This window comes from Ovis aries, chromosome 2 (assembly GCF_016772045.2).
Source record: "Ovis aries strain OAR_USU_Benz2616 breed Rambouillet chromosome 2, ARS-UI_Ramb_v3.0, whole genome shotgun sequence".
Classification (NCBI taxonomy): Eukaryota; Metazoa; Chordata; class Mammalia; order Artiodactyla; family Bovidae; genus Ovis; species Ovis aries.
In genome coordinates, this window is record NC_056055.1 from 18,219,708 (window position 1) to 18,235,599 (window position 15,892).

Below are 15,892 nucleotides of genomic sequence, written 5' to 3' on the forward strand. Positions count from 1 at the left end.
TTGCTACATTATATATCATTAGCTATGGCTGCGGCTGTTTATTGGTATCTGAATCAAAGATTCAGTTTGACCTCAAGGAATCAAACTTTTTCTTCATTCTCATATTTTAGACCTTGGTCAGTTTTTAGCCTGCGTCATAAAAGACATACAGTCTGTCTCTTATTTTTTTTAGAAGCTGAATAACATCAATGATATCCTGAAGTCAGTGTTCTTGATCTTCCCACATTTTTGCCTGGGACGGGGGCTCATTGACATGGTGAAAAACCAGGCAATGGCTGATGCCTTGGAAAGGTTTGGTGAGTGACAGCAGTGGCTACAGGATGTTTTAATAGGGATGGGAGTTTGTATGCGTCTTGATACTTTGGCCTTTATTTTGGAAAAAGGCTGGTGACTGGGCCTAGGACTTCCCTCCGCTGATAGGGCTCATGTCAGCACAGTTGGTTGTGGCTTGGGTCTTGTCTGACACAGCCATTTGTCTGAAAGGTGAGAACATGGTTTTGGAGGTAGGGAAAAATACTGGTTTTAGCTTGGACCCAGTGCCTGGTACCACTGGTGGGGTTTGTTAAAGTCATTGGAAAAATCAAATCACAGCTCTAAGAATTAGGTACAGGCCAGAGAATCGAAAGGAAAGATGCAAACTTTGGCTCTATTAGGAAGATCATGGACCTGCAGGTGGGGTCCTATATTACCTTTTATACAGTCTATAAAAAGATAATTTACTGCAGCTCTTTCTGCCTTTAGAGTCTTTAAAAATATCTGTCCTGTGCCCACATTACTATTCTTTATCGACTTGCTCATATAGTTACATGGGCCATGTTATTTAATGTGCGTAGAAGAGGGACTGTTTTTTAAGCTTGGAGGTACAAAGGAGATATATAAGGAATTTAAGGAATATTTATATAAAATGAGGTGAATTGAGTTACTAGATTACATTGTGCTGTGCTTAGTCACTCAGTCCTGTCCGACTCTTTGTGACCCCATGGACAGTAGCCCACCAGGCTCCTCTGTCCATGGGGATTCTCCAGGCAAGAATACTGGAGTAGGTTGCCATGTCCTCCTCCAGGGGATCCTCCCAATCCAGGGGCAAATCCAGGTCTTCTGCATTGCAGGCGATTCTTGACCGTCTGAGCCACCATGGAAACCCCTAGATTACTTTACATGCTGCTGAAAGGAGCATCTTTTAATGTGCTTTCTAATCTTTCTTAGTGAAGCTAATAATTTGTTAAAATACTGATCCTAAAAATTATCCTGGATTGCTTGCCTTTTCACAAAGAATTTTTGGCACATCTCATTCAAAAGGAAGCATTAGATTTCTTAGATGAAGTTACAGATCTAATACATGTTGACTCTGAAACTCTGATTGATACTGCATTGCAGTACGCTTCCCTAAAACCTTACCTTAAGTCAGACTTGGAAACTGGTGACTCCTTTATTTTTTCGTCCTTATCACGGGTGGTGTACCAAGTGGCTTCAGTCGTGTCCAACTCTTTGCATGCCTATGGACTATAGCCCACAAGGCTCCTCTGTCCATGGGATTCTCCAGGTAAGAATACTGGAGTGGTTGCCATGCCCTTCTTCAGGGGATCTTCCTGACCCAGGGATTGAACCCATGTCTCTTACACCTCCTGCATTCACAGGCGGTTTCTCTACCATTAGTGCCATGACCAGATCCCTAAAATGGGTGATAACCATTGTTATTTGTAGAAATGGGCTTCCCTAGGAGCTCAGTTGGTAAAGAACCTGTCTGCAATACAGGAGACCCTGGTTCAGTTCCTGGGTTGGGAAGAGCCGCTGGAGAAGGGATAGGCTACCCACTCCAATATTCTTGGGCATCCCTTGTGGCTCAGCTTGTAAAGAATCCACTTGCAACGTGGGAGACCTGGGTTCAAAACAAAGGTAAATTTGAGCCTGAATTTGAGGAAGGGCTTTGGTCTCTGGTGCCTCCATTCTGATTGGATCTCTGCACTGTGTCCAGGGGAGAACCGCTTTGTCTCACCACTGTCTTGGGACTTAGTGGGACGAAATCTCTTTGCCATGGCTGTGGAAGGAGTGGTGTTCTTCCTCATCACTGTGCTGATCCAGTACCGATTCTTCATCAGGCCCAGGTGAGCTTTCTTGCAGAATTCACTGAGCACCTGGTTGAGGGTCACAGCGGATGGAGTACAGGGAAACACTCAATGGTGGTTGGGTTGACTTGAACACAAAGCGGATAATCAAACTGATTCTCCCAATGTGGGCATCCCCTCTCCAACAGTACTGACAATGCTGGAGTGTGGATTTTATAGGACTGTTGTAGAAACTGGGTCTTGGACTTAGAAAATAACTTGAAAGGTTGATTTTTTTTTTTTCTTCTTAATTTTCTTCCCCCTAAGACCTGTAAAGGCAAAGCTTCCTCCTCTGAATGATGAGGATGAAGATGTGAGGAGGGAAAGACAGAGAATTCTTGATGGTGGAGGACAGAATGACATCTTGGAAATCAAGGAGTTGACTAAGGTGAGACAGTGAAGACAGGCTACAACTTGCCTTCAATTTTTTCAGCTTTATATGTTAGAAACTAGCATTTTGCTGACTCACTTAATAAAAGGAGCATGCTTCCTAAAAGGTGCATTTATACCAAGTTTCTGTCAATTTAATTTTACTTAAAATATACCATGGAGACTTCTCTAATTAAAGAAATCCTACCGAGAATAATTGTAAAGTGAATTTTCATCCTTGAGTATGTTTGATTTTCATGTTTATATTTACATGTTAGTTATTAAAACATCTAATATTGTATATTGAGTCAAAGCTGAAGTTGGGAAAATAAATGATTGATTTTGAATTTCAAAAAAGCTGATAAATCCCCATTGATTAAGAGGAGGATCTATTTTCGCCCCTTCTAGGTACCAGAACAACAATAATTCAGTTTTTTGTAATATGTTCAATATTTGAAATGTTTTGATAACAAATTTTTATCCCATAGAATTTAATTTTTAAAATATCTGCAATGTCTTTATATTAAATAAAAATTATGTAGATGTTAATGACAAATATATTTTTAAAGTCTGATATTTGATTAAAAAATACAGAGAAATTCATTTATATTTTGAGCATCAGAGTCATTCAAAAGCCAGTTGCCACAGAGACAGACCAAGGCTTTGGCACATTAAGTATCTGACTTAGTCTTATCAACGAGTCGAATTTCGTGGTGTGTTTAGGTCATAATTCCCTCTTCCACAGAGGAGAGGGAGAGCCGTGAGTCACTGCAGCTCATGACTTTTTGCATTTTGCTGGTTCCAGGTATACAGAAGAAAGAGGAAACCTGCTGTTGACAGGATCTGCGTTGGCATTCCTCCTGGTGAGGTAAAGGCGCTCTATCCATATTGTGTTTGCTCCTATTAATTCAGACTGTCTCTACTCCAGTCAAACAACAATGTCTGTAAGAAGTTAAAAGTGATTTAAAAAGGCTACTCCATTTATATCTATGTGTAGCAGCAGTCAGTCATTGAAAGTTTGAGGGCCCCATATATCAAATGGAGAAGGAAATGGCAACCCACTCCAGTATTCTTGCCTGGAGAATCCCATGGACAGAGGAGCCTGGCAGGCCATGTCCATGGGGTTGCAGAGAGTCCAACACGACTGATGACTAAGCACGCATGCATGCATATATCAAAACTAGTGGCCCCGTGTATCAACAATTTTGGATAATCTCAGACAATTTAAGAAAAGTATGTTCATCTAGAAAGTGATTTTGTGATCCATTCAAGATGATAATGAAATTCAAATAGATTTTTAAAAAGATTTTCTCTTTATTTATGTTTGTATTCTTATATACCCTTTAGCTAGATTCGATGGTAAAATTTGACTTGTTGGCTTTTATCACTGTTTTTCACTCATTAACTTTGGCTTTAACCCAACAACTCAAAGAATATTTACAAATACATCCACATTTAAAATGGTTCCATTATAAAATGTATGATTAAACATCCATATGACTTCTGAAAACCTAGAAAATATTTTACTCTTCATTAAGAGTGACATTTTAGGATCATGTTACATAAAAATGAAGCTGAGGTGACTATTTATGAATCATTTATATTCAGATTTTTAATAGTTTGCTAATATTACTGACCCAATCATTTTCCCAATCATTTTCAGTGCTTTGGACTTCTGGGTGTTAATGGAGCTGGGAAATCATCAACTTTCAAGATGTTAACAGGAGATACCACTGTTACCAGAGGAGATGCTTTCCTTAACAAAAATAGGTGAGAAAACAAGTCTGTATTTTGCCACAAAGACTTTTTTTAAACTTTATTTAAATGAATATGTTGTGATTTTATTGATATAACAGCACTGTATAGTTTCTAAAAATGTTGAAATATAGTAAACTGTAAAGAAGAAAATAAAAATCCATAATCCCAGTACCTACAGATAATGACTATTTACATTACCTTTTAGTTTCACTTTATTTTTTTTAACAGATTTATTCAGGTATAAGTTATGTACCTTACAGTTTGCTTGTTTTAAGAGTACAATTCAGTGAACTTTAGGCAATATGCAGAGTTGTACAACCATTATCACAATACAATTTTACAACATTCCCATCAACCCAAATCTCTATTTTGTATATATATATATTATATTTATGTATGAGATTATATTAGATTATATTGAGATTATATTAGATCTAGATTTTTAAATTAGTTTTTTGTTGCTAATGACTTGGGTTACATATTCTAAGATGTAGAATTTTACATTGCTGCATAAAATGCCTCTATGTACACGTACCTGGAGTTTATTTCACTGTTTCCTTATTGTTGGACGTTTATTTCACCAGTTCCTTAATTGTTGGATATTTGTTTCTGTTTTTCACTAAATATGTCCTTGTATCCATTTTGATTGTTTCATCAAGATAAAAGGTTATATACCTGTGAAATTGCCCTCTAAAGGTTATGCCAACAATGGATGTCACCACTGGGCTATTATCTGAAAATGTAGAGATCACTGAGCAGCCTGATCTTAAGGCGTACAGTAATGCCTACAGTACAGTCCTGCTAGGCAACTTTGAAAGTGAAACCCTTGAGCATTCTAAATATGTGGAACTTCTCTGGGCTTTTTATATGGAGAAATGGTACAAATGGCTTTCAAACTTTTTGATCATGTCCCATAATAGCAAATACATCTTACCTCTCAGTCAAGTAAATGCACAAAAACATGTAAACAGGCATATAGCTTAAATAATTTTGTACAATACTACCTACTCTTACTGCTTATAGTGCATTCAATATTTCTTACTCCACTCTCTGCCATGCCATTTTAATAATACTAGTTGTGGCCTACTAAATTTATTTCATAATGTACAAATGGGGGATGACTCACAATTTGGACAAAGGGCTACTAGCCAATAAAATTGAAAACATCAAGGAACTTAATGTACTCATGACTTTTCTCTGCATCTTACATTTGTTTTAGTAACAGTGTAAAGGCGGTTTAAGAGAACGGAATTTTTAGAATAGCAGGCCTGAGGCTACATACATGGTTCCCCAGGTTTGTTTCTAGTACCAGGCTCCTGGGGTATATAGCAGTAGTAGCAATAACTGGTCCAGACTAAGGTTCATCACATTGCCTGATTCTGAATACTGGTATGAGCAGTGTAGTTGTGAGGTCTAGGCGAAGGGTCTGTGAGCACTTCAGTTCTGGAAAACACTGGACCTGGGCCTACTAATTGATGTGCAGAGAGGAGTGAACACTGCTGACAGGCTGAACCATGGCTCTCCAGGGGTGACTGAGGTGCAGCCGTCAGACTGGATGTGACACTGAGCTTCCTCCTACATCAGGGATCCTTAACCCTAGATTGGCTTCATGGGGCCTAAAAGCCGCCCCCACCAGTATATGTAAAATTGTGTCTGTAGTTACATTTTTTGTTGTCATCAGGTTCTCATCATGAAAACCTTCAAAACCAGGGCAGTTTCTGCGTTGAATATTTAGTAGGACTATAGGGTTTGGATCATGCTGTGGCCAAGTCAGTGTATAGGCAGCAAAAAGCAGAGGGAAGTCACCCAAATTGCTGGGCCTCCTCTGGCTTAAATGAAGCAATAGAGCACATGGTGCATATGACTGGGCCACAGAATCAAGTCAGGAATGGACACTTCACATTAAAGCCCCTGGATAGCGTGACTAAGATTGTTGATATCCTGAGGGCAGAAAGGCTGTTCCTTGAAGCTGTAAGCAAGTGTGCTCACTGGTCTGTTTGTCATGCACAAGCACAGTGTATAGAATGTTAGGCAAGATGGTCTGACCAGGGTACCAAAATGCTTAAAAACCTGACCAGTTTTGGCTTTTCTTCGCAGTATCTTATCAGACATCCACGAAGTCCATCAGAACATGGGCTATTGCCCTCAGTTTGATGCCATCACAGAGCTGCTGACTGGAAGAGAACACGTGGAGTTCTTTGCCCTTTTGAGAGGAGTCCCGGAAAAAGAAGTAGGCAAGGTACTGTGGGCACTGGAAAGCCAGCCTGCCTCCTTTGGCATCCTGACAGCCTACCTTATGGCTGTGACCTTCGCACATGGCCATCGGCTTCAGACTGTTCTTCCTTACAGGTGCAGCGACAGGAAGTGCCGGCTCTTTGCAGCTACTTTCAAAGGGGGAGGTTGCGGCGGTGGGGTAGGGATGGGAGATCAGGCTCACTCTGGAGGGCAGAGAGGGAGTGCTGCTTCCTGTGCTGTGGGCACTATCCAGGTTATGATCGTATAGAATCTGGTCCTACTCAGTGAAAGAATTCTCACACGTAAGTGTAAGAAAGCATGATAAAATTACCAAACCCAGCAAAGGTCAAGGTGCTCTTTTATCACTCTTAGGTTGGCGAGTGGGCGATTCGGAAACTGGGACTTGTGAAGTATGGAGAAAAATATGCTGGGAACTACAGTGGAGGCAATAAGCGCAAGCTCTCAACAGCCATGGCTTTGATTGGCGGGCCTCCAGTGGTGTTTCTGGTGAGTGTGACTGAATGGAAAACCCTGTGCTGGCCTGAATGGAAAGCATCTCTATTCTAAAGTCCTGGATGTGCATGACTGGCTCGGCAATGGCAAGCCCCACCTCACCCGATGAGGAATAGCCCGATGAGGAACCAGAGGGAAGCTCCCCGTCCCTCTTCGTAACAAACATGGGGTGTATCTGCTTTGCCCTCGGATGTTCCAGAGGGGGAGATACTCCAGGGACCTTGTTTCTCCGGCATGGAGAATCCCAACAAGTGTTACTGAGGCTGGGTGTAGGATTTAACTTTCTTTGGACCATTCTGTATGCCCTCTTATGTGTTCATCCTCTGGAGATAGAGAATGTTGTTACAGCTTCAGGATTCCTAAGTAGCACCTTTGGGTCATAGTTCCTTACATATGGATGAATGGAAAACAGAAGATCAGACCAATAGTGGCCTTTGACCTTTTTCTTCTTTAGAGGAGAAGGGCACTGAGGTTATTACAGGAAGAAGCCTTGGACTGAGGCTTTAAAGTTATCCAGAGTGTTTAGATTTAGAATTTGTTTCTCTAAAAGCAGCAAGTCTAAGATCATGGTATCCAATCCCATCACTTCATGGCAAATAGATGGGGAAACAATGGAAATACTGATAGACTATTTTTGGAGGGGCTCCAAAATCACTGCAGATGGTGACTGCAGCCATGAAATTAAAAGATTTTTGCTCCTTGGAAGAAAATCTATGACCAATCTAGATAGCATATTAAAAAGCAGAGACATTACCTTGCTGACAAAGGTCCATCTAGTCAAAGCTATGGTTTTTCCAGTAGTCATGTATGAATATGAAAGTTGGACTATAAACAAAACTGAGTGCCAAAGAATTGATGCTTTTGAACTGTGGTGTTGGAGAAGTCTCTTGAGACTCCCTTGGACTGCAAGGAGATCAAACCAGTCAATCGTAAAGGAAATCATTCCTGAATATTCATTGGAAGGACTGATGCTGAAGCTGAAACTCCAATACTTTGGCCACCTGATGTGAAGAAGTGACTCTAGAAAATACCCTGATGCTGGGAAAGATTGAAGACAGGAGGAGAAGATGACGACAGAGGATAAGATCTTTGGATGGCATCACCGACGGGCATGAGTTTGAGCAAGCTCCAGGCGTTGGTGATGGACAGGGAAGCCTGGCATGCTGCAGTCCATGGGCTTGCAAAGACTCAGACACAACTAGTGACTGAACTGAACGGAACTGAAGACCAGCAAGTAGAGTATAACAGGCTAAGCCAGAGTGAACTAGAATTTAAAAAAAAAAGAAATTTATTCAATTTTTGAACTGACTTCAGTAGCATTTCAGACAAAAATAATTTTTAGTATATGCTTGTCAGTCATGAAAAGATGATTGAAACTAAATGACTTTTCCCTTTTCCTTTCTGTTTATTTGGAGAAATTTAATTTCACAAAAATTAAATTTGAGTTTTCTACTCAGTGACAGTTATAAAAGTGAACTGGTTATAAACAAGTATGAAATATTCTTTTATGTAAGGTCTGGTTTTTTGATCCATCAGGAAATAAATAGAATGGTAAGTTAAACCTTAGGCTATTTCTAAAACGCTTCTGCATTTAAGACCAAACCTATCTTTGATTTTTTTCCAACACATAATAAGACTTATTCTATTCTGTTTACAGGATGAACCAACCACAGGCATGGACCCTAAAGCCCGGCGCTTCATGTGGAATTGTGCCCTAAGTATCATCAAGGAAGGGAGATCAGTAGTGCTTACCTCTCACAGGTCTGTTGACTTCGTTGTTGTATAATTTTTAGGTTTTCCAAGTAGTATATATGGTCACTGTGTAAAAACAGAAAACACAGAAAGGCAAAGAAAAAAAAAAATTATGGTCACCTGATGTATCACCAGGAGATAACTATTATTATCACTGGGCAATATATCTTTGCAGAGTTTTCCTCTGCAAATCTATACACAGTGTATATGTTTTTTACAAATAAAAATGCAAGCTTTGTCATATATACCAAGTTCCTTTTCACTTAACAATATTGAGAACAGTATTCCAAGTCTGTTTAATTGAGATGTGTCATCATTTCTTATAGCTATTAGTGAACAGTATTCCATTAGCATATACCCTAATTTACTTAACCATTCCTCTTTTGTATAGACACTTGGATCATTCTCAGCTTTTTCACAATTGGAAATGACACGGCAGTGAGCATTATTTTCCCTACATCTTCATGAAATTTCTAGCAGGATGCAGTTATACTCTAGGAAGCTAAGAATCTGTTTCTTTGAAACTCCAGATGTCATGGTGATGTTCTGACGGTTACAGGAGCATCTTTCTCAGACTAAACCTCATTCTTTGTCCCCACAGTATGGAAGAATGTGAAGCTCTTTGCACCAGGATGGCAATTATGGTCAATGGGCGGTTCAGGTGTCTTGGCAGTGTTCAACATCTGAAAAATAGGTAACAAAGACAATTTCTTTGGGATCCCACGTAATGAGAAATTGTGTATTTATTCTTTTGTGAATGTGTACATGGTGGTTCTAAAACAAAGGGAAATAAACTGAACAAAATGGTACAGTGCAAAGAGTGAGGACTTTGAAGTCCAACAGAACGGCGTGCAACTTCTCTCTTTACCTTTTAGTGGCTGTATGCACTTTGGCAAGTTATTTAACCTCTCTGAGAGTCAGTATTCTGGGAATAGCTACTTTCTGGTTTTGTTATAGAGATGTAATGGGAGGATTTACACATGCCAGTAAGGTTGGAGCATAGACTTTGGAGTCAAACACACCGGTTGGTTTGACTGGTGTTGGGTCCACACCCCAGCCTTACCACTTCTGAGTTTTGTATCCTGAGCAAGTGACCAACTCTCTAGGTTTCAGTTTCTCTGTAACATCTCACAGGTCCAAGTGTGGATTAAATGAAGTCATGTCTAAAGCACTTGGCAAGGCAGCTCAAATAGAATAGGTATTCAGTATATGACAACCGGTTCCTTTTCTCTGAAACTGATTTCTGGGTCTGACAGGGACTATTTTCCCTTTCAGGACCCAAGAGTTAAGTATTCTTTTGAGAAGTTTCCCCAGAGTCTTCAATTTGATTTTCTTTTTCCTGCTTCCAGGTTTGGAGATGGCTATACAATAGTTGTACGAATAGCAGGGTCGAACCCTGACCTGAAGCCTGTACAGGAGTTCTTTGAACTCGCCTTTCCAGGAAGCGTCCTGAAGGAAAAGCACCGGAACATGCTTCAGTACCAGCTTCCGTCTTCACTGAGTTCCCTGGCCAGGATTTTCAGCATCCTTTCCCAGAGCAAAAAGCGACTCCACATAGAAGACTACTCTGTCTCTCAGACAACACTTGACCAAGTAAGCGTTGAGTGTCAAAAGTAGATTTGCTCTTCAGGGTGAGGACTCTTCCCCCTTCATTATGGGCCCTAGAACAGTATAGATTATCTGAGCATGACCTCCTGATTGTCTGCTGTTATGCTTTTTACCTAACCTCCCTGAATCTGAAAAGGGAGATGATGCTACTGATTTCATAGGGTTATTATGAGAATAAATTGTCATACTAATCATAAAAACTGAAATTTATTGAGTATCTGCCATGGGCAGGTATTAGGCCAAGTACCGTATCCCGTTTAAATTAAATGACATCAGGTACAAAAGAGATCCTGGCCCTTAGTAGATATTCAGCAAATGTTAGTTTTCATCCCCCTTCCCTTTAATCAAGTCTGTTTGAGTCAAAGTAAATAGATGATTGAGCGGTTGGTTGATTTGGAGGGGCAATATATAAGGGCAGTTTTTTTACTTTTTTTAATGATTAATGCTTTTTCAATCATTCCTTTCTCCCTCCTACACAAAGTTTTCTAGTTAATTTATTTATTCAATCTCAGATTCTTCTATATGACCTAATTTCCACATGGGGAAAAGTGCAAGTTGAATAAAGAGAGAGCAAGTTAGAGGTGTTTATAATGGTCTGTCTTTATTTTGACAGGTATTTGTAAACTTTGCCAAGGACCAAAGTGATGATGACCACTTAAAGGACCTGTCATTACACAAAAACCAGACAGTAGTGGATGTTGCAGTCCTCACGTCTTTCCTGCAGGATGAGAAAGTGAAAGAAAGTTATGTATGAAGAATCTTGTCCATATAGGGTGGCTGGAAGAAAGGAGGAACTAGACCTTCCTTTGTACCACGTGAAGTATTCCAGAGGAAAGAGCCACAAGATTTTGTGGGAAGAAGTAAACTGGATACTGTACTGATACTATTTCAATGCAATGCAATTCAATGCAATGAAAACAAAATTCCATTACAAGGGCAGTGCCTTTGTAGCCTATGTCTCATATGGCTCTCGAGTGAAAAAGACTTGAATTTAGTTTATTACCTTATACTCATGTGAAACTCTAGTATGGAACCCAGTGGACATATGAGTTTGACATACTTTTTTTGTTCCTTTGTATTCTTACTGGGGTTGCAACAATAATTCATCAAGTCATGGCCAGTGATTATTTTTCAAAATCAAAAGGCATGCACATGTTCATTTATTACGCCGTGCCATGCCAAGAGACTGGCTTCCTGGTGACATAGCCACTGCTGGCAATGAGTGTGCCAGAATTACTAGTGCCAAGTTTCTCAGAAAGCCTGAAGCACCATGGTATGCCTTGCACACTTTTGTGAAAGCTGCGCTACTCAGTCTGTTGACATCATCAAATACCAGGTGATGAAATGGCGCCATGTGTGGGGAAAGTCCTGCTTTGATTCCCTCTTTGAGCTGCTCTGGTGATGGTGACATGGAAACTGCATGGTGACATGCAAAAGCAAAACTTGGTTTCATTGTTGTCCTTTGCTTGGAACCATGAGTCTCCAAGATTATCTTTCTGGGACTCTAAGTATACTTAGATCCAGGTAAGAAGCAAAGAATCAGCAACCACATTGTTGGGGCTGCAAGCTGGGGAGGCCATGGCATGTGATGAAAGAGATGATGTATTTGGAATCAAGGGAAGTCTGTGTCCATTTGTCCTGCTTGTCTACTAACACGGTACAGTGCATCTCAAGATCTTGTCGTTTGACACAAGCATAGTATTATTTCTGGCTTTTTGAATTAATCTAGAATATGAAAAGACGGAGTTGTCTTCTGAGAATAATCTTTGTACTTTTAACGTTATTTGGAATTGTAAGTTCTATTAGTGACTTCTAAAAACTTGGAGTGGCTTCTTTGTAGAACCCTGTGGCACAGAGGAGTATGGCCACACTGCCTCCTCACTAGCTTTAATTTTTCACGTATGTTTGCAAATGGATTATCTGACTAATGCCTAGTGACTTGAAAACAGTATGATGGCCAAGATCTCATGACAACATTATATTTAAGTATCTTTAAGATCGTTAAGCATACTTTTAGTATCAGTGCATTAGTCAAGTATTCTTTGAGTGTATGTTATAACTGAGTGAGTATGGATGGATGGCGTGGGGAGAAATTAAGTTTCAGTAGATTTCCTGTGCCATGTTCATCAGATAACTGGTTTACAAATACAGGTTTTGTTGTGGTTGTGGGAACCCACTGAAAGAATATTGGGCAGCCCACTTTTTGAAAACAGCAACAATGCAAAAGGCAAGAAAGTTTATGTCATAGGGTCACAGATTAGCTTCAAAACTTGTTGAAAAACATAAAACTTTTGCTTATGGCATTTAGTACCTTTGAATATTGGCTTTGAAAATCTCAGATACCCCATTCTGACAATCTCAAATTTTTTATCTCTTCAGTCAGTATCATGGGAAAAAAGCAGCAAATGCCCCCACATGAAAATTATTTCAGACTTTTCCAAGGCAGTTTAATTGTTTTTAGTCAGTAAACACTATGTTATCTGTCTTGAGACAACAAAATTATGAGAGAAATACTGTTTGAAGTTAAAGTGATCTTTTAATATCATTACTAATGTCTTTTCCTTTTAAAAAATGAGATATTAATTCTAAAAGTACAAGATTTCAGATCTATTCCAAATATACATTTTTTCTTTTAAAATTCATTGCATGTTATCATGCAACTTGTTGCTTGGAGAAAGAAAATGACCTTTAGAGAGTATTGCCAATATTTTCTAAAATGATAAACAAGTAATAACTCATATTTTATGCTGTCTTTAATGATATAAAATTCATAGAATGTTTGTTTCTCCTTGTTTAGTATTTTCCAAAATCAAGCTTCTGCTAGATTCCCCATTTCAGCAGAATCATGTCCTAAATCTGTATTGTATTAAAACCATGAGCACCTCCCTTTTTTGGATTATTCTACTTCAAGGCCATATTTTAAAAAAATCAAAAGATACTGTGAACTACTTTGAAAAATGCAACATTTCGATATAGATTTAAAGGCTATCTTAAGCTAGAAACAATCTACAGCTACTCATCTACTTCATTAGTACTGTTATTAGATATTCAAATTGCAGCCTTTAAAATTTTTCTGGGTAATCCCAATTATAGTAGAGATTTGCTCTACTACTCTCTGCTTAGTCAAGTAAAATTTCTATATCATCCCTGTGGAAATGTAACCATGTGAGTTTAACAACAAAAAAATTTTTTTAAGTGTTCAGAGATTTCTGCTTTTGCTTCATTTGGACACCTGAAGCCTTATTAACTGTGAATATGAAAAAATACAAAAGAACACAATAACAAAGCCCTCTATATACAGATACCCAGAATAGGTCATTGTTAAAAAACCAATAACCAAACCTCAAACTACTGTATTTCAATATCTGTACTGAAGGCCTATGCATTGTGACTATTAAATGTTGCATAGCATTCACTGTATAGTAATCATTGACTAAAGGGATTTGTCTGTTTTCTTCTTGTGGTTGTATATATCAGGTAAAATTTTTTTTCCAAAGAGCCATGTGTCATATTATATTGAACCACTTTGACATTGAGATATTAATTTCTACTCTTGTTACCATTTACTAGTAATATAGTATTATAGAAATATTGTTCTAATTCTCTTCAGAATTGTTGCATCCCTTTTTATAGAATGTTTATACTTCTATAAGTTTTAAGAATTCTGTTCTCCCTTCTTATACCCTAGGATTAAACCATGTTTTTGTGCTTTTTCTTTATCATTGACCCTTCATTCCAAGCACTTTATGCTGTCTGTAATGGGATCTATTTTTGCACTGGAATATCTGAGAACTGCAAAACTAGACAAGGTTTCACAATAGATTTCTAAGTTAAATCATTTTCATTAAAAGAAAAAAAAGAAAAAAAATTTTGTATTGTCAATAACTTTATAGAAAGTATTAAAAAAGGTATATTTCTATGTTGTTATAAGTTACGAAATAAACCTGTGATGGTTCCGTTGTGGTCTATACTAATTTATTTTCATGCATTCATAGCACCACCTACTGTTAAAGCTTGTAAAGTCATTACAGAAGTAAGAAGTGTCTGCTTGGAGAAGGGAGGATACTTGGATCAAAAGCAGAATTTTAGAAAAGACTAAATGTCCTGTTAATCACAGGAGAATCAAGGGGACTACTTGAAAATAAAAGGTGTTTGGAACTTTCATGGTTCAGTTTAAGAGGCTTTAGGTAAACTTATTCTGCTTAATGGTCATGAAGCTGCAGAGATCTCCACAATTACTCTGTAGCTAAGCCATTTAATAAAAACGTCATTGCTTCCTTGATACTGAGGAAACACAAAGGCAGCAAAATGGAGCTTTTGTTTAATCAACGAAAAGTACAAGGACTGTCATGGGTGTACCCTCTTTGTATATAAACGTTTACAGATTCAAAAAAGCTCTGGAAACTTTGGAATGCTAATATGCACATTGAATACGAAAAACCTTGAGATGATTAGCTACCCTTTTCAAGTGTTTTACTGTGTTATCAGATCTTTCATTTAATCCTCAGAACCTGCCCTTTGAGGTAAGTAGTACCATTTAACATAGGAGTAGACTGTGGCTCAGAGAATAAGGAACTTGTCCAGAGTGACACCACTAGTAATTAGCAGAGGATTCTTTTGGTGAAGTTAGGTATCCAGTTAAAATTGTCCTTGTAAAATCACTTCAGTCTCATTCTGCAATAACATAACAAATATTTACTGAACATTATCGTGCACCAGATACTCTTACAGTTCTGGGGATACAGTGTTGAAGAAGACAGAATTCCTGCTCTAATGGACTTGAATTTCATTGAAGAAGTTATAGTCACAATGGATGTGTGGGCAAATAAATGTAATAGCACTAAGTGCTAAGTGAAAAATACTGCATGGTGACAGAGAGGAGTCAGGCTTCTGCGGAGTGACATTTAAGTTCAAATGTAAACAAAACAAACAGGAGCCAACATTTGAAGGTGTGTAGGAAGAATGTAGGATGAGATGGTTGGATGGCATCACTGACTCAATGGACATGAGTTTGAGAAAACTCCAGGAAATGTTGATGGACAGGGAAGCCTGGTGTGCTGCAGTCCACAGGGTCACAGAGAGTCAGACACAACTGAGCAACTGAATTGAACTGAACTGAGGAAGAATGTTCCCAGAAGAAAGAACACTCTGTGCGAAAACCACAAGTGGGAAAGAGCTTGGCGAGTTGGAGAGAATTCTATTGTCCCGAGTTATAGGGTATGGAATCAGAGATGGTAGGACCCCAAACTTGTGGGGCCTCATCGTCCAGGTCTTTAAGGTACTTGGATTTTATTATGAGTGCAATGAGGAGCCACTGGCGAGTTTTAAACAAGGTAGTGATTTGATCCAATCTTTGTTTCAGAAAGAACTTTGTTGGTTATATGGGAAGAAGGGACAGTAGGGGGATGGGGGGTTGCTCAGTAGAAGATGATGGTGATTTGGACCAGGATGATAGCAACAGAGGGAGGAATGGTAACACTGAGGATCTATTTAGAGATACAGCCAACAGGACCGGCTGACAGGCTGCATGAAGGAGATGAGGGAAAGAGAGA

At 38.9% G+C, this 15,892-nt stretch overlaps 1 protein-coding gene across 17 annotated transcripts in view; it reads left to right on the top strand.

Annotated features, from left to right (window-relative positions):
* ABCA1 (ATP binding cassette subfamily A member 1) overlaps positions 1-14,296 on the top strand; it is a 131,689-nt gene extending 117,393 nt beyond the window's left edge. For all 17 annotated transcript variants that reach the window (XM_042242945.1, XM_060409000.1, XM_042242944.1 and 14 more), the window contains 11 exons: positions 173-296; positions 1,976-2,105; positions 2,373-2,493; positions 3,280-3,342; positions 4,138-4,244; positions 6,330-6,471; positions 6,840-6,974; positions 8,638-8,741; positions 9,334-9,426; positions 10,082-10,325; positions 10,954-14,296. In XM_042242945.1, coding sequence (XP_042098879.1) covers positions 173-296; positions 1,976-2,105; positions 2,373-2,493; positions 3,280-3,342; positions 4,138-4,244; positions 6,330-6,471; positions 6,840-6,974; positions 8,638-8,741; positions 9,334-9,426; positions 10,082-10,325; positions 10,954-11,094 — 1,404 coding nt within the window. In that variant the 3' untranslated portion in view covers positions 11,095-14,296. The remainder of the gene's footprint in view (positions 1-172; positions 297-1,975; positions 2,106-2,372; positions 2,494-3,279; positions 3,343-4,137; positions 4,245-6,329; positions 6,472-6,839; positions 6,975-8,637; positions 8,742-9,333; positions 9,427-10,081; positions 10,326-10,953) is intronic.
* Positions 14,297-15,892: the final 1,596 nt, after the last annotated feature.